Source organism: Dendropsophus ebraccatus, chromosome 11, assembly GCF_027789765.1.
Source record: "Dendropsophus ebraccatus isolate aDenEbr1 chromosome 11, aDenEbr1.pat, whole genome shotgun sequence".
NCBI classification, from domain to species: Eukaryota; Metazoa; Chordata; class Amphibia; order Anura; family Hylidae; genus Dendropsophus; species Dendropsophus ebraccatus.
In genome coordinates, this window is record NC_091464.1 from 52,875,842 (window position 1) to 52,898,379 (window position 22,538).

Consider the following 22,538-nt stretch of genomic DNA (forward strand, 5'->3'; position numbering starts at 1 on the left):
GGAATGAGGAGGCTTCAGCAGGTCAGACCTTTCCTGGCCACAGAAAATGTAGTATTGCATGCTGGGCATGTGGCTCTGCTATGGCACATAGATGAAAATCCAGACTGGTGGCCCACAAAGTGCTTATAGCTGCATAGTACCTGACCAGCTAGAATGATACTGCCATATAGGCTTCATACATACGATTTTACCATTGATTACAGCTTTGGTAAGAAACCTTAGCATTTTTACTGACCCTGTATCCTTCCATTGACGTAAATTGTGAAATGTGCATTATAACCTCGAGTCAGTCTAAAGTTCTTACAGTTTACTTACTATAACACTAAGCATTAGAACCTATTGCTCAGACCTTGTAATTACAAGCATGATCATGTTTATGTATCATGTTCCATTAGGACTTAGTTGGCTATGATTTAATGACTTCCATTTTTACAGGATCCATGGTGGGTATGACAGTATGTAATAATAAACTACAAATTCTGTATCGAATAGCAAAATGTTTCATTTTACAGATTTGTTTCGAGGATTTAAATACAGAATTTGAAAACTTAATATACACAGTAAGTGGCTGGACGGATCATTATAGTGGACCCTTTACAGTTACCACCAGAACACTGTCCATGCCATTGAATGCCATTTTTGTTGTTAAGCTTAGAAGCAAAGCAGGCAGCATACCACCATGCACCATAATAGCTGGCTGCACAGTTACCAGAGGTGATGTCTTTGTCTTTTGATGTGAACTTCATGTTATCATGTGTGGTTCCTGTCTTAATGGAAGACATAGCATCTCCAGCCGTACCTGTGTAGCTTCCTAGTCTCAATCTGTAGCCATTTGCTTCATCTTCTATACTAAAGAGGTTGTAGTCTGCATATTTTTCTTCATTATTATTATCCAGAATCACAAACCGCACCTGATAGACTTTCTGCTTTGTAATGTGGTGGAGATACTCTATACCCAACCAGTAGTCCTTCTCCACACTCCCAAAGCCATATTTATAAGTGGTCCAGGATTCATCCCAGGTTATCTCTGTGTCAAAGCTATTCCGCTGAATGACAATCCAGCCGCCACTCTCTGTAGTCATGTCGCAGTACACAACCAGTGGGTGCACACCTTCAGGCTGGATTGCATAGATTCCACTGTCAGAGTTATAGGGAATTTCACTGCAGTCTTTTGGTAATCCTAAGAAGAAGGAACGTAGTACAAAATTTAAACAAATACTATTTACCTTTATAAAATCTTTCAAAAACTAAAATAGAATACTTAATGGCTTAGATCTGTGGTTACAAATGTGTCTGCAAATCTCAGATGGATTACATTGGTTACACAATATAAAGGTGGCCCATACACCTTCAATAACTGTCGGCAACAGTTATTTCTCCGGTCCTCCCCATACAAATGAACAATCAGTACAGCTGAACGTTGCCGTGTTCTCTATGGAGAGAGTAGGGGTAATCCAGCCAGACAGCTCAGGCAGCTTATCACTCTGAGAACAAAAGGGACAGACAGTACAATTCCATCCATTATAGATGTACAGAATATTTTGGATGCTCAGTAATTCTATATTCGTGTTATGTATTTAATTTTAACTTTACAATTACGATCATTCCAGTGTTTGACATGTCACACAGACATGCCAAGAGAAGGTCCAATGGCTCTAGGTCCTATAGTAGAGGAAAAGGAGGGTGCACACTAGTAAGTTAGCAATCCCAGAAGCTGACAGGAAATCATGAGATGAGCAAAACCCAACAGCATCCAAAATAGTGGAAGTTTTGGTGCTTGTTAAAGACCACACCGGTCATTGCTGCTTACTTATACCTGGATATGTGAATAAAGCCTTTGAAATCTAACACCTTTATCTGGATGCTATTAGAGTTTGCTCATCTGTTGTCACATGGACATGTCAAAGTTTTGATTGGTCGGGGTGTCAGTGTTCAAACTGCTACTGATCACTACGATGAACACGACAAATGCAGGAGACATATTCTATAGTCTATGGAGCAAGAGAAACAACATTGGCTAGTGCTCATCCTTACTGCTTCTCACATAGAAATCTACAACATACTTCTCTGTAGCCCCCATCTAACATACAGGGCCATAATATTGTGAGTCCCAATGGGGACAGGGATCAAAAAAGACAAATTATGAAGGAATTCTATAGATTTAGTTAGCGCTATACAAATGAAAGCAATAATAATAATATTTTTATTGCACTATTGCACTCTCCATACAAGTAAGAATTATTGATATTATTTACTTCATTTTTGCAAAGTTGTGTGTGATGACAGTTGCTCTATATATATTAGAGAACATGACAATATATATTTAGAGCTTGGAAGAAAATTTGAAATTGAAATGATATTTTATTGCATTTGCAATTGGTCTCCGGTCAGCCTGAAATAAGTCATTAGAGGTAAAATAATACATTTAGATAATCGTTAGGTACAGTATGCCAACAGTAGGACCCCCACAGATATTAATATGGTTTAAACTGTCCCTGTCGTTATAACTTTCAAAATCTAAACCAACAGAAGATGTGATATAAAGCAAGTTTGCAATATACATTCATTATTTTTGTTGTTGTTGTTATCATGCTGTAAAACAAAGCTGTACTTACCAGAAATCCAGGTACAGTCTCTTCAAGACAGATTTTCTGACTTGTGCTGGTTAGAAAAAAAAAACCTAAACACATGAATTCCGGCCAGTACAGAGAGTCACGGCTCAATGCGTCCATCAATCACATGATTGGCTTCTCTCTGTGAGCGCTCAGATGGCCTGGGATACACAGGACTTCCTGTTTTCTGACTCTTTGAGAAAAAAAACTGTCAGAAAACAGGAAGTGCCTTTTTTTCCAAGATAACAAAAAAATGTAAATTGCAAACTTGCTTTATATCACTGTATCTACTGTTGATTTAGATTTTGAAAGTTATAACAACAGGTACACTTTAAGGATAGGCCATCAATATGAAAGTCCCTGAAAACTTCTTTAAAGCCTTTCTTGAGCATCTCCGTTGGTAGCTAGTTTATCAGGTATAAAGCTTACACAAAATGTATATGAGAAGCTTAATAATTAACATACCCGTTTTTTTCACGTGGTTGCTTTGGTCATCTACAAAATAATACATAGATATTAGAAATCATATATATTTGTATATATAATAATTGTAAACATTTATACGTTCATGTACCTATATTTTATTTTTAAAGTGCTGCATTCATTTATTCCAAAGGTTGTACTACAATATCAGGTAAATAAAAAACAAGCCACATACTCTTATTTTCAAATTCATCTCCCCGTTTTGGATTCCTGCGATGACGGGTTGACACTGTAGATGCAAGGGCCAAAATGCAGAGGCAGTAAGAAAAGTCTAAAAATAGGACACAGAAAATATACATACAGTACATATATATTACACTGTCCATATAATTACTGTGAATGTCATAGTAGTTTGGCAGCCTTTTTTTTTATTACAGCATAAGCCCATGACCACACAACACCTTTTTTGGCTGTTTTTTTTTTTGGGGGGGGGGATGGCCATTATTTCAAGCCCCAATAACACCTGTTGTTTCAAAACAATGGCTGTTATTTCACAAACATCACCCATTGTTTTGAAACAACATAGTTAGAGATGAGCGAACCGGGTTCGGGTTTGAGTCCATCCGAACCCGATTGTTTGGCATTTGATTAGCGGTGGCTGCTGAACTTGGATAAAGCTCTAAGGTTATCTGGAAAACATGGATACAGCCAATGACTATATCCATGTTTTCCACATAGCCTTAGGGCTTTATCCAAGTTCAGCAGCCACCGCTAATCAAATGCCAAACAATCGGGTTCGGATGGACTCAAACCCGAACCCGGTTCGCTCATCTCTAAACATAGTTATTTAGGGTTGAATTGATGGTCATTAAAAAAAACTGCCAAAAAATTTGTTGTGTGGTCGTGGCCTATATTAGCCTGTCAATTTCATGAACTCACACTCCTGCTGTGATGTAAACAGGACATGCTTCAGATTTTGTAACAGATTGGGTTTTCCTAGGGGGAAAGTTATTGTTGAGTCGAATAGCAGTGATTTTTCTAACTAATTTGTTTTTCTCCTTGTGCTTGGTGAATTTATCAAAAATGTGCAAGTCCTGAAATTTTTTTTTATAAAATTGTACATAACATTTTTTTGCCTAACAAAACAAGTGAAATATATTCACCTGGTCCGGTGATTATGTGACTATTTAAGCGAATACACAAAACAGCCAGATTATTAAAAAAAAAATCCCATCCAATAATTTTTCGCACATCTAATATTGCTTCATATAATAACACTAAGACCAAAAATGGGCGCAATCAACACATATTCACCGAAAAATAGGTAAAAAGCCTTTAATAACTGTTCCCCCTAGTCTTCCCCATAGAGTAGCTTGTTAGTGCCTGCTTTCCCCCACAACCCAGGGCATATAACTTGCTACCTTACCCTAGCAGTACCCAAGCTTCATAGCAGAGGTAATGAGGATAGAAACAGGCTCACCTTTTGGCAGCTCATCTCATATTCATTAAAGTATATGGAGTATGAAATGGTTAATAACTTATTCCATAATAATTATGGATAATATGGTAGTATGGATAGTAATTATGCCTTATGAAGCATACAAATTGCTGACGATACACTCACACAGGCTGGTATATGAGTAAATATGTGCAGATCTTACTACGTTTAGCTGCCCTGTGTGAAGCCCCCTTTAGTATACTAGTGGTCTTCTCCCTAATAATAACTGAGCACATATAGATACTGTAGTGTTTCTCACTCACCCATCTTGTCTTTCTGCTTCTTCTGTATTACAAGCCCATCAAGGTCCTTCCGATCTCCTCACTACCTTATCAGCTAAAAAAAAAAATCATTTAATGAATTAAAAGGTGCAAAGTCCCTATGTGATTTGAAAGTTTTAAAGTGAGATATTTAACCCTTCCATAAAGCATGAAGAACTACAGTATCCACAAGGGAACTTCATTCTAACAGGACATCCAGCCATGAGGTTCAACAAACAACCTAGCCATGAGGTTCTACGCTTGTGAGGAAGGGCATACCTATGGGCATACATTTCTCATACACAGATCAGCCAAACGGCTGTTCCTACACATAGTTATGTAGTGTGTTTTTTACGTTAAGTAATGCAGTTCAGCACTGTTTATGTAAATTGTAGCTTATGCACATTAGAAATAAACTAAAAACTTTAAACATCCTAAATACCTAATAGCCAAACTGAGATGTCATGTTATCAGACTGTATACAGAGCGACTGTATACAGAGCTTGGTTATATACAACATTGGCAGTTTTATATACAGAACCTGGTTATATACAACATTGTCAGTGTTATATACAGCCTGGTTATATGCAACATTGGCAGTGTAATATACAACCTGGTTATATGCAACATTAGCAGTGTTATACACTATACAGCCTGGTTATGTACAACATTGGTAGCGTTATGCTTTGCCTGGTTATATACAACATTGGCAGTGTTATACAGTATACAGCCTGGTACACAACAATACCAATGTTATACTCAGCCTGGTTATATACAACATTGTCAGTGTTATATACAGCCTGGTTATATACAACATTGTCAGTGTTATATATAGCCTGGTTATATGCAACATTGGCAGTGTAATATACAGCCTGGTTATATGCAACATTGGCAGTGTTAGGCTATGTTCACACCCCGTAAAATTACGGCCGTAGTTCTCGCCGCAGAACTACGGCCGTAGTTTTGTGGTGTTTGACATAGCTTGATGTTGAATGGGATCCCGGCTGGAGCGAACACACATCGTATGCGCTCTGGCCGGGATCCCATGCGGCGCCGGAAAAATCTGACAGGTCAGTGAATTCCGGCCGCAGAAAGACCTGTCAGTGCACACAGTAAAGCGAGCGGCTCCGGCCGCTCGCTTCACTGTGGGCTATGGTAAGCTCTGATGCAGACGCATGCTGATGCGCCCGCATCAGCGCTCCGCGGCCGGAAAGATCACCCCGCCGGTACTTAAGTACCGGCCGAGATGATTCGGCCAGAGACCGGCCGTTCCGTGACCCGTCCGGAGTCACGGAACGGCCGGTCTCATACGTAGTGTGAACATAGCTTCATACAGTATACAGCCTGGTTATGTACAACATTGGTAGTGTTATGCTTTGCCTGGCTATATACAACAATGGCAGTGTCATACAGTATACAGCCTGGTATACAACAATACCAATGTTATACTGAGCCTGGTTATATACAACATTGGCAGTGTTATATACAGCCTGGTTACATATAACATTGGTAGTGTTATGCTGAGTCTGGTTATATACAACATTGACAGCGTTAGTGGAGGTCCTGTATACTTGTAGTATATATTGGTGGAGGTCCTGTATACCTGTAGTGTATAGTTCTGGGGTCCTGTATACTTGTAGTGTAAAGTTTGCTGGGACTTTTCCTTTAAGGCCCTTGGTAGAGGTACCTGCTTTATAAACCTCTCAAACACAGTTGGTATTGATACCTTATAGCACTTAAAAATAGATTGATCAAATAACTAATCTGGCGGTAATAGGCATGTTGTAAAAGGTTACATTTCTCACATAGGTCAGAGAAAGACTAGACCTGTCTAGTGAGGGTGTTAATTACATCAGCAAAGCAAAAAAAAAAAAAAAAGATGTTTAGCTAGCCAGAACTAAGTTATAGTGCTAGATAAGCTGTCAAGCAAGACAGGATGGGAGAAAAAATAGAGGTAGAATTTTCTAGTGCAAACACACAAAATGTCTTTTGTAAATGCATTTGGACCTAATAGGGTTGAAGGTGAGTTTGCATGTGGCGTCGACCAGAGGAAGAAGTTCAGATGGACCAGGGCAAGTCAAAGCTTTTTAATTTCCATCCAATTTCTGTAGTTGGGCGAAGCAGTCCATGTCGGAATCCATCTTAGTTGGGCGGCCCAGTAGTATTTGAGGATGTCTGGTTGGAATTGCAACTGGAAGATTCTAAAAGGCATTTAGAAGCTTGGGGAGCATAGTTACTTTGACTGCTGCGATATCATTATGAAATGAAATGGGGCGGTAAGTAGAATGCAGAAATTTAATTGTGGTCAACAGTGTGGAGTATAGGGAATGTTTAGCTTGGTGGAAGGGTTGCTTAATCCCCCAGAATTCCAAGCTATGTAAAAAGAAAGGCCAACTAAGGTGGTCTAATGCCTTTTCTGCATTAAAGCTTAGTAATAGGGATGATCAATCAGATTTTACAGCATCGACCAGGTCTATCACGCAGTTCTTGAATAGCTGCAAACTGGAATGTTTCCTCTCTGTCCCTCTCTGATTGATTGACGCCTGAAAGCTGAGTCCCAAACAGGGACAGGGATTTGGGTCTCATGAAAACCTCTTTGACTTAATGTACTATAGAATAAAAGCATTTTTCTGGTGTTGTTAGGACTAGGAAACTGGACGACACAAGACATGCCTTGGTGCTAACACCCAGCCTGCTGTTCCTGCCTAATTGCCTCGACTGCCCTAGGCGGCAGCGACCAACTGGTCGACAGTCCCTAGCCTATGCAGGTGTGACACTGAACATGGACAAGAAACAAGAGACACAAAACACAGAAAAAGCAAGGTCAGGGGTCCGGGTCGGCAACTAGCGTTCTGTGAGGTACCAAACATGATCCAAGGGTCAAAGCCAGAAAAGTCAGGGAACCAGTGAATGCAAATAAGGAATGCAAAAACAATGCTAGATCAAGAAACACTCAGGGTATGAGGGTTTATCGCAGGCAAGGAGGGAGGGGAATGCACAGGTTATATGGGAGGTGACGTCCCAGCCCCAGAACTCATTGGGGCCTGGGACTCCAACCTCCTAAACATCACCAAAGCTGACTGGCACCAGCATTATACTCAGCTGAGCACCCGGCTGAGGAGCGGTGTGGCCGCAAAGCGTATTCCCCTCACCTGCCTCTATGTATGAGCTCTTCCTGCAAATGTGCAGGAAGAGGTCATAATTATGCATATATTAATATGCATAGTAGGTGGCAACGAAATAGGCAGCTGGGCGAGCCAAGGGGGTGCTATATGTGTACGAGCAATGCCCCCAGTGCTCCTAAGGACCTGATTTGCATATTTGCTGTTATGAAACTCTTCCAAAATGTCAGGACTGATGGAAAAAAGACCAGTGCTGCTAACATAAGGTACACTACTGCAGAGAGATATCAGCCCCTGATATCTGCTGAGAGTACTCCTTTAAGAACTTAAGATTGAGTGTACATATTTTATTGCTTTTTTTATTGATGCAATATAGTGATGAAATATTATCACCCTGTTAGATAAGATAAGTTGTTATCATCTGTCTGGACATGATCATACACTGCTCCCATTCCTCCGTTATCAGCTTTGGTTCTTGCTGAAAAAATAATCATGGTTGTTTTCACTACATAGAAACTGTGATAAAAAAAAATTAACAAATACGCAGTTGGGTCACATTATTATGACCACTTACTACTTTCGATATAGACATAACTCATGAGCTGGTTTGGTGGATATATAAGGTATTCACTGGGCTGTAAACACACACATGGTGTACGCCTGGGGCACATTTTGATAAATCCTAATTCAACTATGCACACAATGGAGCGTGTGGCCGGAGCCACACGCTCCATTGTGTGAACTGACATGTTCTGTGCGGCCACTATTTAATGAATAGCGGCCGCACAAAACTGACACACTCCGGCCGGGATTCCATTTATTCCAATACAGCATATGTTTAGCATAAGTCACGGCTGTTGTTGCAAATTGCAACAACGCCCATGATTAATGCCTAATATACATTGTGTGAACATGGCCTACAGCTGTCCTGGATTGGCACCTCTAAATTTTATTAAATTGTTGTCAGGACAGGACAGTATGGACAAGACAAGACAGTGGGCCCTAGGTCTTAACCCACCCACTGTCCCTGCCTACTTGCCTCAGTCGGCCCTAGGCAGACGCGTACAACCACGAAGGTGTTCCCTACGCAGTATATGTGGAACACAAAACAGGACAGATAAACACAATATAGAATAGTGAGCAAGCCAAGTCAGAACCAAACAAGTAAAACAGTACAAAATCAGCAACCAAATCGGATAGTCAAAAGTCAGGCGGAAGGTCAGAAAACAAGTCGAGCAATCAGAATCAGAATTAGGAAGGGATGAACCGAAATAGCCAGCAGAGAAGTAAGCAGCTAGCTGTTATTTATCCAGGATCAGAGGCTAGGTCTAGCAGCTGATTGGACCAGCCCTGATACCAGCACCAAGTTGAGCTGAAACATTCAAATTCTGCAGAGCTCTGGTTAACTCCTGCATTGCTGGATGAAAAGCAATCGGGTGTGTCACAACAAACCAGGCCCAGTTCACACCAGGCTACTGCACATTCCTGACAATTGGATAACTGAAGATACTCTACTCTACTCTACTACTCGACTGGTGATGTGCTGGGATGTTGCTAGTGACACCACTTCTGTGGTGGTTGGTCAGTGTAGGTGTACAGCTAAGCCAAAGGTGTAAATGTCGTGAAGCCAGTACTAGTCCAACACACAGGTGTGGTGGTAATACCTGCTTTTTGTAAAGAATGGCTGGCTGTAATGTTCCCCAATGGTTGTGACCTGCCAGGTTGTAAGGGGTCCCTTGGGCTCACGGTAGTCCTGAGTGGCAATTGACCCAACCGGACTATCAGTACCACCACCCACAGAAAGGTTGAGTGTAGCGGAGGTGTATAGATGCTGGTGCTGATGCAAAGAAGACTTAGTCCCAGTAGAATAAATAGAACAGCTTTACTGTACAGTCTCTGAACAAAATAAACACTTTGGCAGTAAATAGCTGATCTTGATACAGACTTTAGTGTTTCTCTGGATCTGTGCTGAGAGATACTTGTAAGTACTGAATGTAAGAGAGGTAGTTGTAGAGAGGTAGTTGTAGAGGTGCTTGTATAGATTAGAGTGGAGCAGTGGAGAGGAGAGGAGTTTGTCAAGGGAGTCCCAACCCAAGGTAGTTTTGGGCTCTGACGGAACTCTAGAGAAGAATATTTGTACCCGTGTATAGACTGTGTTGTCTGACCACCTTCTGCCCAAAGTGTCGAGATACTCGTCCTACTAGGGTGATACAAGCCCCAGCTGTGGTTACCTGGGTGTAGCTAAGTGTCCGAGGGTGTCCCGGTATCACCTGCGCTGCGAGATAGACCTTCTATGTGGTAGCTTTGTTCTATCCAGGCTAGTTCCTTTGTGTTGTAGGATACTGCCCTGCAATTTGTAGAGAGGTTCTCGGTGTGTCCCAACTTGTCCTCCTTGCAGTGTCTAACACTGCATAATGGAAGTAATTAGACTAAAAGAACTGAGTATCTCTAGCTGCTTCATACAGCTGAACTCACTAACACACTAGACCAGCGTTTCCCAACCGGGGTGCTGCGGCACACTGGTGTGCCGGGAGAACCCGCCAGGGGGCCGCGGGATCCCGGTGGGAAATGTGCGCTGTCTCTTTAAACATCCCGAGAAGCTGCGGCCGCGCAGCTTCTCGGGATGCACAGATCACTTTCATGTTCCGCCCGCACTATGAGCGGGCAGAACATTAAAGTAAGCAGAATATAGGAGCAGGAAGTGTCAGCATCCTGCTCCTATATTCACTCCAATAGGCCGCCGGCACTTCATGCCAGCAGCCTATGGGAGGCCGGGACGTGACCTCTCCGGCAGGCGTGATGATGTGACGTCATCACGCCTGCCAGACGTCCCGACCCCGCGGCTCGCAAGATGGAGCCCGAAGAGGAGGAAGAGCTGCTGCCTGCAGCCATAGCGCGGATTAGGTGAGTAGGATGTTTGTTTTTTTTAAGGGGCAGAGCAGGGGGCATTATTAGTTCATGGGGGGCACCTCTGGGGACATTATTAGTATATGGGGGCACCTCTGGGGGCATTATTAGTATATGGGGGCACCTCTGGGGGCATTATTAGTTCATGGGGGCAACCTCTGGGGGCATTATTAGTATATGGAGGCCACCCCTGGGGCATTATTAGTATATGGGGGCACCTCTGGGGGCATTATTAGTTCATGGGGGGCACCTCTGGGGGCATTATTAGTTCATGGGGGCAGCTCTGGGGGCATTATTAGTTCATGGGGGCACCTCTGGGGGCATTATTAGTTCATGGGGGCACCTCTGGGGGCATTATTAGTTCAGCAGGGGATCCTACATTCCTACTCGCTTTACTGCACATAACACCAAACAGCGCAGTTACTTTGGGAGCCGACAGGAGGGAGAAAGGAAAGGAAGTTGCTAGAAATGTGCGGAGCCTAAATTGTTTGTCTCGCAGGTTCTAAAGAGATGAAAAGTAGCTGGAAGAAATCATCATGGCGGATGGAGAGGAAAAGGGAAAGTGACGCCTTTAGATCAAAGAAGACGTCACCTGTGAGTCACTGTATGACGGTTTTCTTATTTTGTAGAACATCATTTAGTAGGGGTGCCCCGAGGAAATTTTTTTTTCCAAGGTGTGCCCCAAGGTGGAAAAGGTTGGGAAGCACTGCACTAGACCACACACTGTCCCTGACAGGGGTCCTGGCAAAGCCAGGCCCTGGCTTAACTGCAGCAGGGACGTCTGATCTGTGTGTCTTCCTCCCATGAGAATCCATGTGAGACTGAAGCTACACTTCCTCCCACCAAGTGACTACATCCTACAAGGGTGTGTAAGAGACCCTGTGAGTTGTGAAAAGGAATGTGTGCAAGAAGAGAAGGAAAGTGATAGGTTAGATAAAAAGACTCCATTGGACAATAAAATACATAATATAAAAGGAGCAGTAACCCTTTGTTCACTACAGCTGTGCAATAGATTAGATAGAATTTTACATACAAAACAATGACATCTAGTGGTGAAACAACAAACTAGTTTCATTACCACTTAGCTTGGAGTAAAATGGCTTTTAGGACAGGTGTAGCATAAGAAACACCCGTGGTGGGCCACCACACTTTTACTGGATAATAACTGTGAAGTTATACCTTGAGAACATACTGAGTGGTCAAACCTCCTGAGACTCCACTGATCAGCATATTATATTGGTGGGTAGTTTTAATCACCCCATTGTGCACATTGGGTTGTCCATATGACTGGCTGTGGTAGAGCATTGTGGTTGAACTCCACTAGTTAACATTTATCACATAATCAGTGGATAAGGCTACTTGGCAGTAAATAGTTCTACACACTAGTAGTGATTAACACATTTGTTTTGGTAATTATGCCGGTACTCCAATAAATTTTATTATTGCTCATATCTCTCTATCGTATGATTAAAGGGTATGTGAATTGTATGTATTAAACTGCTTAGACCAGGCATGTCCAAAGTCCGGCCGGAGGGCCATTTGCGGCCCGCGTTCCGAACTTTTACGGCCCCCCAGGTATCCAGCTTGCTATTATCTGCCTGTGTTATAAAGCATATAGCATGTAGCATGTAAAATGGTCGGCCCTCGCACATGTTCACTTCATCAAATTTGGCACTCTTCGAAAAAAGTTTGGACATGCCTGGCTTAGACCATGTTATTGGCAATAATACCAGTCTCACTGACTCCAGCTTTCCTCCCCATTAAAGTAAATCTGATCAATAATACCAGGGATTAGAATAAGGGATAAGGCCACAAATAGTAATGTTTCTTTGCCTGTAATCACAACTGATTGACAAAGAAGCTTCTACGCCACACTCAGCCAGGACCTAGAACCCCTTTTTTTGTCAATCAGCTTGCAGAGGGCGATTACATACAGTACAAAGAGTCATGACTAGCCACAGCCTTATCCTCAGCCTGATGCAGCCTTGTGCCTTCATGCAGTATCAATGCATCATGTGTAGTGCTTTTCCCTGATTAGTCCATTTGTGTACCTGTTTCTTTCCTGCCCACTGCTTTCATTACTACATTGCACAGTAAACATAGGACTGCTTTTTCACAGATTTTGCACATCACCCCAGTATGTATTCCATAATAGCACATTGTGTAGCAGATCTGATTCGCACATGTTCACATGATGTAGCAGAGCTGATGCACGCATGAAGTAGGAGAGCAGATCCCCACATGATGTAGCAGAACTGACATGCATATGATGTAGCAGAGCTGATCTGCACATGATGTAGCAGAGCTGATCCACATATGATGTAGCAGAGCTGATCCCCGCATGATTGTAGCAGAGCTGAGGCGTGCATGATCTAGTAGAGCTGACATGCACATGATGTAGTAAAGTTGATCCATGTATGGGCACTGTGGGCACTGTCTACTGGAGGGCAAGAAGGTATGTCAGTGAGTGCAGCGGGGGGGGGGGGGAGAGGGAGCACAGCAGGTTGTCAGAGAGGACACAAAGAAGATGATCTTAGACATCCAGAGCGGGTAACTATGAGGAAACAGGGAAAGGGCGCAGGATAGGTTTTACATGTTTATTAGACAGAGGGTGGTATTGGGAAGGGGGATTGTTTAGAATATTGTTTTTCTTATCCTGAGATGGCAGGGTTTCTGACCTCTGTGCCTCCCCAGGATCTCTAGATTGGTCCCCGGCTTCTTTGCTTTCTATGGAGGCGCAGGTTGCGCGTGACCTGCAGCTCCATTCATTCTCTATGGAGCAGCTGGAGAGAGCCAAGTACAGCGCTCAGCTCTTTCCAGTGGCTCCATAGGGAATGAATCCCTTTAAATCTTAAAACAGTGTGGTTTTTTTTTAGGACATTATACTGTGTGTGGAGCTCTGATTCTGATAACGCTGGGTTGGGGTGGGGGGCATTCTTGAGGGCTGTGCACTGGGCCCTCTAATGTATTAAAACAGCCCTGACTGTAAGTATAAGAAATCACACATAAAGAAACACGCCAAACACTGATCTATTCACTATCAGGTCAATAAAGATAAACTCATGTTTATGATTACATGCTATAAACTGAATATCTTTTCTGTTGAACTGCTAGTAAGTGATTTACTGTCTATTTTATCTTAAATAATAACCACTTTGTTTTGAAAATATTGTTATCACAAAGCTACAATCTATTAAATTGTCTAATAAAATTGCAACATTAGTTTTTCATCTCTTGCTTCCTTATTTATTGTCTAGTTTTAAGTTTCCAAGATTGAAGCAATTAAACTATAAGGGTAAGTACATGGGTTGGATTTTCTGCAGAAATTTCCGCGGAAAATATTCTGCAATCTGTTGGCCATTTTTTTTTAAATAGGGTTAATCATATAATTATTTTTTCAGGATTATAGTTGATGCTATGTCTGCGCACTCAAAGTAGGGGAGGCCAGTTGAAGCGATTATCGTGAATACAGGAATATCAACTGCACACCAATTGCCTTCAATTTTTAAATTTTTATTTTATGCACTTAAAAGATTTTTTTACAGTTTCCAACACAGCTAGTGAGGATTTAACATAAGTTGTGTACCATATCACTGGACGTTTCGGTAATTTACGACCTTTGTCGACATGGTATACTGTGCTCGAGAGTTACAGGAGACACCGTGTGTGGGAACTGCATAGGAGTAAGTGTTGGCGGCCGGAGTGCACCATCGGTCCAGCCGCCATCACTTACTCTTATGCGGTTCCCACACACGGTGTCTCCTATAACTCTTGAGCACAGTATACCATGTTGACAAAGGTCTTGTCAAATTTGGGCACACAGTACATGCCATTTACTTAAGATTTACACTGGGTGACACCTCTTTCAACATGTTTGGGGGTTTAGTTCCCCCCCAAAAAAGGAATGGGTAGCGGGAAACATGCTTTGCCGAATAATTTACTAATGGAAAAGGCTTGTTCCTGGTGCAGGTTTTGGAAAAACCTATACAAAAAAAAACTGAGATGAAAATCGCTGTGAATTTTACATCTGGACAAGGATTTACTAGCCAATATGCAGCAAAACACACGTCACAACAATGCAGTCAGCATGTCAGACGTTCACAAACAATTTAACAACTTCACCAGCACTCCAGTCATCATATAAAACACATGACTTTTATTCTAAAGCATTAATCATCATGTCCGAAAAAACATGGTTGACCCACACGTTTTAGCTCTCCAGAAGCATGGTTCATGGCTCATATTAACCAGAATAGGGAATAGTACAAAAAGCCGTCATCTTCTTCTGGACTTCCGCTGACGTGCCATGCTGATTAACAGTAAACAATATGCTGAGCAATCATTTTCTGTTGGCAGTGGCGTAGCTACCATGTAGGCCGACCTCACTACCGATAAAAGCCAATGCAGATGCTGAAAGTGTCAGTGGTATATAACAGCACAGATGCTCACTGGCTGTGATGATTACCAGACATCAGGGGCCTGGGTGTTCTGCTCCCACTCTGTGTGTAGATGACCTGGGGACCTCTTCTCTCTCCCTACATCTTCCCCTGCCCTACACTGACCTCATGTAGATAATATTGTGGAACTTACTGGACTTGAATTCTCTGGCTCCCTTACATATCTAAAGAGATAAGAATAAGTGAGTGTCTTGTTTTTTCAGAGGCCCTGCTGCTCCATGCAGCCGCTGTCAGTTTTTACTGGGGTGATTCAGTGGAGGAGTGAGTATGTTAAAAAATTAAAAGCATATGTGAATCTGTATAGATTGACATTGTGTTTAAACGCCTGACTGTGTGTAAATACAAGCATGTGAATGGATAAGCATCGACTGAATAATAGACATCCTGAGACTGTTTTGTTTGCTCTATGCTGTTATTTCCCACAGATCTGGAAGGGGGCCCACACTTCCTGTACAGCCCAGGGCTCATGGTACCCTAATCCACCCCAGCCCCCCTCCTGTACAGTTTTTTGCCATTGTGCCCCATTAAAACCTAGATATGCTGTCTGTTGGCACAGCATGTCAACAGAAGTCCAGAAGAATATGAGAGCGCTGGACAACGGGCGATGGAGTGGAACGGGTAAGTATAACAGCACTGTTCTGTCTCTTGCACAACCCCTTTAAATATACTTTCCATTACAATAATTACTGTCCCTTTAAATATGTAACTAAAGCATGTCTTAACCCTGAGTAAAATTCATCTGAACTTTGTTACTCTTCCTCTTAATAGCCCCTGATTTCTTCAGGTTTTATTGCTTGGAATTTGGGAGGAGACCACGGAGACCAAGTTTCTACATAAACCTGCAGTCATTTCCTGGTTACAATCATAATCACCAGTGTAGACAATGGGTGAGACCTGAAACCACTTGTTGCCTTTCTTGTTACAAAATATTGGCATAAAGAATTGTAGCAAGCTGTAGGAATCTGCTTACATGATCCTTCTTGTTGTCTTCAATGTGCTGATTCCACTTTCTCCATTGTCTCTCATAGGTCATAAATTTGAAACAAATCATTGGTTCTGGATTGGCAGCATCTTATACCTGACTGTGGCTTTAGCAGATGAGAAGGATGCATTTCACCAAGGTGAGCACAGTACTATTGGACTATTAAGTTTAAAGTGTACCTTTTATCACAAAAAAATGTTGACACGTCATAGAGACATGTCAAAAATTTTGATCAGTTTGGATCTGTATGTTCAGATATGTACCAATCGTGAGAACAAGTGGGGAGAGGAGCATGCGGCAGCGCAGTCCATTCTTGCTCTGAGTTAGAAAAAAAGAGTCGGCGACAAAAGAGGACCACGCTTAGCAAGGTCTTCCCTCTGCTCATTTTCACAATCAATACTGATCTGAACAGATTAGAACCCAGACCAATTAAAACTTTCAACATGTCTCTATGACATGTCAAAAGATTTTTGTAATGACAATGACACTTTAAGGCTATGTTCACACACAGTAAAATAAAAGCAAACTAGCAAGCTTTCCAGTAATTTACAGCTCTAAAAATGGAAAAAAAGTACTATGTGGGAAAAGCTTGGTCCACACACTGTTAGGGTACAAACACACACACTGTATACGCAGCAGATACGCAGCAGATCTGCAGCAGATCTGCAGCAGATTTGATGGAGCAGATTTGACGCTGTGTTCAGTTATTTAGATCTAATCTGCTGCGTATCACAGCAGAAAATACTCTGCGATACGGTGTGTGTGAAGCTACCCTAAGGCTACATTCACACAATGTATTTTTTTAATTAATCATGGCTGTTGTTGCAATTTGCAACATCGGCCGTGATTAATTCACAAAATACTTTGCATTGAAAATTAATGGAATCCCAGCCGGAGTTTATACAACCGGCCGCACGGAAAACTGACATGTCAGTTTTGTGCGGCCGCTATTCATTGAATAGTGGTTGCACAGACCTGTCACTTCTGGCTCCAGCTGCACTTTCCATTGTGTGCTATGGTTAATTTGGGTGCGGACGCACACGGATGTGTCCGCATCCCAATTCAACATAAATGAAGTTCATACGGCCGGTATTAACTATGTAACTACTTGGAGGAGAGAACTGGAAACGTGGAGCCTAAAAGTGTTGTCCGATAGATGCTACCAGGACAAGTCATGGCTAAAAGAAGTCTTTATGATGGCCTGGACCAAATGGAGAAGAAAAGAGAAAGTTAACAACTCTGGCAAGAGAAGATGTCTCCTGTGAGTCACTGGATGTAACTGCACTCTAATCACTATACTGTAACTATGCAGATGTAATGCTGAACTTTACGATGTTGATGTCAGTGCAATGGTAATGGTATAATGGTATAGTGGTAATATATATGGTGATAATATTTGTTTCCCACTTAAAGTGTCACTTTCGTATTTTTTATTTATTTATTTATTTTTTTGCAGAAATCAATAGTACAGGCGATTTTAAGAAACTTTGTAATTGGGTTTATTAGGCAAATATGCCATTATCTGCATTCAAAAAGACTTTCCCCAGGTCTCCCTCCCCCCTCCTCTCTCTCATTCACTGCTCATTATCAGGAAATCTCAACTCTTTTACATCAGTCAGGCCCTGTGTATCCTATGGAGAGGTGAGGGGGAGGAGGGAGATTAGTCACTGGCAGAGAGCAGAGAACAAAGCATTACACAGTGGGAGCTGTGTGAAAGCCGGTATTCAGAAGTCAGAGAGTTCAGTGCTGACTTCAGAGGAGATAGCCCAGTGATGTATCTGTAAATTAACTCTTTTTTGTCCTGTTTTGGTGCGTCATCTCCCTCAACCCCTCCCTTCTCTTTAAGAGAACCATAAAGACAGGGGGGAGATATTTAAACTGCTTTTTCATGATAAAAATGTATTTTTCGGCTAATAACTCCAATTACAAAGTTTCTTAAAATCGCCTCTACTATTGATTTTTGCAAAAAATAAAAAATAAATGAAAACAGTGACACTTTAAACATTTTGGGGCCAGTGTCCCATTTGCTATGCTGAATGTACTGTGCCAAGCCTATCAAGAATGTGGTTGAGTCACTTAACCCTTTCCATGCTGGGTTTGGTGCAGTTTGCCTAGCAGTATAATGGCCTCTGAATGGAGGTAATATTGGTAATACTGCCCTTTATATACTGGGTTTTGTTCAGTAACATTATTATTATTTACAAATAACATGACTATTATTTGGAGGTACCATGTAAACATCTCAAGGGAGCGTGCAAACATATTTTTATGTACCCTAGCAATGCCAGAGTGGTGGGATAAGGGCCTATAAGACTCTAGTTACATCACAAGTTTATGCAGGATATGCACCTCCTTAGCTACCTACAGTTTACTTATAGTGCCAACAGTATCTGAGGACCAGTGCAGTGCAAGTAAAAAATTGTGAGACATAATCCACGTTCCTAAAAAACAATTATTTACATTTCGATTTTCAGATTTCCCTATAGACTGTGATAGTTTACCAAAGGACAGTGCCAGTGGTGTGTATGTCATCAAGCCTGCATCTTCACCTCCTTTAGTGGTCTACTGTCACATAGATAAAGATGGAAAACCCTGGACTGTCATCCAAAAGAATTCCAAAATGACTGAAATCACTTGGCATGAGTCCTGGACCACTTTCAAGTATGGATTTGGAAATGTAATGAAGGATTTCTGGCTGGGGAATGAATATATTCACCTGCTGACATCTCAGAAGCCTTACATGGTGCGCTTCCTGATAAAGGACAAGAATGACAAGGAGTGGTATGCTGACTATGATATCTTCAGCCTAGATAAAGAAGAGAACGGATATGCACTGCGTCTAGGGAGATACTCCGGCACTGCAGGGGACAGTTTAACCATCTTTGACTCAAACACTGTCCATGACAACATGAAGTTCTCCACAAAAGACAAAGATCAGGACCGGAGTAGTTCTCACTGTGCAAGTTCCTACAGTGGTTGGTGGTATGACAATTGCCACAATGTCCACCTGAATGCCAAGAACTATATCTACTGGAAGCCTGTTTGTACTGGAGACTGCAGTGAGTCAATTATTATGATCCGGCCTACAGGTATCTGTTGAAGACCACAAAAATCAGTCATGGACTAACATATTGAATCAGTCATGGACTAATACACAGGGCGTTTTATTGAAAAGAGAAAGTATGTCAGCATTGACAGTACAGTTTCTTTTAGAAGAAGCAAAGCAAAAGCAATTCTTGCAATTATTTCATTACATAGTTATATCCTGCCATTACTTGGTAGCCATTTAATCAGGTTTGTGGAAAACTGACCCTACAAACGATGAGAAAAATCTTACATTTGCCAAATATGAATAGTGACTTTATAACAGTGAATAAATAATTATTAGTTAGTTTAGTTTACCAGATTTTGCCACTTTTTATGCAATGCCCTTAAAACTCTCAGACACAATTTCTTGATATTTCTATGCTAAGGTTCCCTAAAGGTAGGTCCAAACAGTGTGTGAAAAATATACTAGGACTACTAACACCTGTCCCATGGGCTAAAGAGCCCAGGGCATAGCGCTCCACTTAGGGACTAGACTAAAACTTCACTTTTAATCACTCATTTGAAAGAAAATCAGTGAGTATAACAAAAAATGTTAAAAACACATACTCCTGTGCCAAAATACTCATGCAAGATGAATATTGTTCTGATAATCCAGCAGTGTCACTGATGGTTTATATGTTTGCAGTGATGATAATTACAAGAAGTAGCAGTTAAAAACCAGAAAATATAGCTACTTCCTGAGGACGCTGTGTGTAACAGTGAAACACGTTAAAGGGGCTATATATTTTCTGTTTTTTTATTGCTACTTTATGTGCTTGTCATCACTGCAAACATTTAAACCATCAGTGGCAAAAACTGCTGGATTATCAGAACAGTATGCATCCTGCATGAGCATTTTGGCACAGGTGTTTGTTTTTTCAACATTTTTTGTTATACTCATAAATTTTCTGTAAAATTAGTGATTAAAAGTGAAGTTTTCATCTGGTCCCTAAGGGGACTCTATTCCTAGGGCTGTTTAGCCCGTGGGACAGGTGTTAGGGGTCATTTTGTTTCCCCGACCTCCGACTAGGAGGATTTGTGATTGTTAATAATATACTATGGGAACATGGCTTAAAATACTGTAAGTGATTAACAGCAATTTAGGATTTCCACTAACAGTAAACTGGTTACAGACAGATCCACCTGCTATTAGACCAAAACTATCATTAAAGGAGAAGTCCAGGGTCAGCCTTTTTTATTTTCCAAAAGAGTTGGGGAGGGAGTAGCTGAACATAACATCATGCACCTACATCTCTGGCTCCAGCACTGGGGTCCACTGTCCTCCGCTCCGCTTCCCAGCCCCGCAGCTTCCTGGTCTGACCATGGGCCTGGGTCACGGCGTGTCAGGACCACTCAGCCAGTCAGCAGCCATAGCGGTGTCCTGCTGGGGAAGCCAGAAAGCGGCCTGGGGGCCGCGAACCTGAGCAAAGGAAGCTAAAAGAGTCTGACCCTGGACTTTTTCTTTAGGCCCGGGCTCATGACCACAGATTTGAGGTCACAGAACCGCTTTTTACACCAGTTCCACTATACGGCTATGTTCCCACCTCAGGAACATATCAGGTAAAGGCCGTCATCTAGATAAATAAACGTCTGCTAATAATAATCATGATCATTATTAAAGACCGCCTTTACCTGATATGTTCCAGAAGTGGGAACATAGCCTACAGCTGTAATTGTAGTTGTATTCTCAAAACTGGAGAGAACTAACCAATTCAAACCCCATATACAAAAAGAAGTAAAAGGGAAAGATGGAACATAGTCTTCTCCAACAGATGACTGAAAGACTATACAAATAACACACAATGGTACACATAGATCTGTAAGGGAGCTGTATGCATCTGACAGCTGCAAAACCCTTGTAAATAACTTATATATTTTATTGCATAAGATTAAAAACAATACAGTTAACAAGGTGTAAGTAAAATGTGAAAAAAATAATATACATGAAAATACATAAAAACAGAATCAGTCTATACCATATAACCCATTGGCCTGCATAGTTGCCATCGATATGAAACAGTAAGATTATTTTAATCAGGACTCTCTAAAGTTGCCTTTGAAGTCATTTAAAAGTACATAAATCCTTTAATGAATTAGCAAATATATAATAATATAGAACAATATTTCTTACAATAAAATTATTATCTATAAAATATAGCCATCTGTTTATTTGAGGTTTTAGGGTTTTTTTTTTACATTTACTCTACCCTAAGCTGGCATCCCTGCTATTACATACAGCTACTAAAACTTGGCTGAAAATCAATGGCTCAACAGTATGTATACTTTATAAATATGGCGGCAGGGTGTAAGAATATATGCCAAAAATAGCCTAAAGCAGTAAATGCCCCCCATTGTTTCCTCAAAAAGTAAAAGCAAAGTGATAGCGGCTTTTTACCAAGGCGTCATCTAACCACCAACTCTTTCTTCCTTTAATTTCAACAGTAAACCTATAGGGAGGGCGCCCAGGCTTTCACTTCTGGCCTCCTCGGATTTCAGTATCATTAACTTTACATAAAAAAAGAATTCCTTGCTTTCACTGGAGAGATTTCCGACAACCCATCATGTAGTCCTCTCTCTTCAAAATGGTGACAACAAGTTGTTTATTCTCTGCTTGAAGTGTAAAATGTAATGCTAAATAAACATATTATTCCATAGGGCTAAAAACAATTGTAATGATTAAAGCCATTCTACTTAAGCTTCGTTGTATGGCCACTAGTTTTATTTATTTTACAAAACATTATAAGAATAGACTGGATGGGGTCCTCGTTTCTAACAACAGGTTCCTTTCAAACACGTGAAGGACTACCCCGAACTAAACATGTTCTCAGCATGAACAGACGCAAAGTCTATTGTCCTTTTATTTTTGTTAAAAATACTGTCAGTGGCCACTCCTACTTGTACTTTTTCTTTGTGTATTGGCTCATTTCTTTAAATATTACCAGTTCGTATTGAATTCTCTGGATTATGTCAATTATCAGTAGTATTTTGGTTAAACAGGGATGGGGGGGGGGGGTATTTTTAGCAATACAGTGATTTTTTTTTTTTCTGGTGTCTTGACTCTTTTTTCACTTATTGGCCCAGGCTTTCTAAACAGAAAGCTGACACTTTTTTGTAGGGTTTTTTCTTCTTTAGGATGGTCAGGACAGTTCAGGGCACACAAAGGAAATGCTCACACAGACAGGTGAAGCCA

The 22,538-nt window shown here is 41.3% G+C and overlaps 2 protein-coding genes and 1 long non-coding RNA gene across 4 annotated transcripts in view; 1 reads left to right on the forward strand and 2 right to left on the reverse strand.

The window, feature by feature from the left end:
• Positions 1–4,869, reverse strand: LOC138767640 (fibrinogen-like protein 1-like protein). Of its 2 annotated transcripts, none has more exons than XM_069945288.1 (4): positions 4,797–4,869; positions 3,271–3,324; positions 3,078–3,107; positions 1–1,180 (listed from the first exon to the last, which is right to left on the reverse strand). In XM_069945288.1, exons 1-4 carry the CDS (start codon positions 4,798–4,800, stop codon positions 549–551), a joined length of 720 nt encoding a protein of 239 aa, XP_069801389.1. In that variant the 5' UTR covers positions 4,801–4,869; the 3' UTR covers positions 1–548. The 2 variants fall into 2 exon arrangements, with proteins under 2 accessions (XP_069801389.1, XP_069801388.1); XM_069945287.1 differs by having other exon boundaries at positions 3,271–3,366.
• A 1,284-nt stretch (positions 4,870–6,153) lies between these two features.
• LOC138767641 (uncharacterized) overlaps positions 6,154–22,538 on the reverse strand; it is a 30,830-nt gene continuing 14,445 nt past the window's right edge. The window contains exon 3 of the long non-coding RNA XR_011358821.1: positions 6,154–6,173. This is a non-coding gene — a long non-coding RNA (uncharacterized lncRNA). The remainder of the gene's footprint in view (positions 6,174–22,538) is intronic.
• Positions 16,069–22,043, forward strand: LOC138768050 (fibrinogen-like protein 1-like protein). The gene is made up of 4 exons (XM_069946058.1): positions 16,069–16,166; positions 16,308–16,400; positions 18,736–19,350; positions 21,791–22,043. The coding sequence occupies exons 1-4, from the start codon at positions 16,163–16,165 to the stop codon at positions 21,799–21,801; spliced, it is 723 nt and encodes a 240-aa protein (XP_069802159.1). The 5' UTR covers positions 16,069–16,162; the 3' UTR covers positions 21,802–22,043.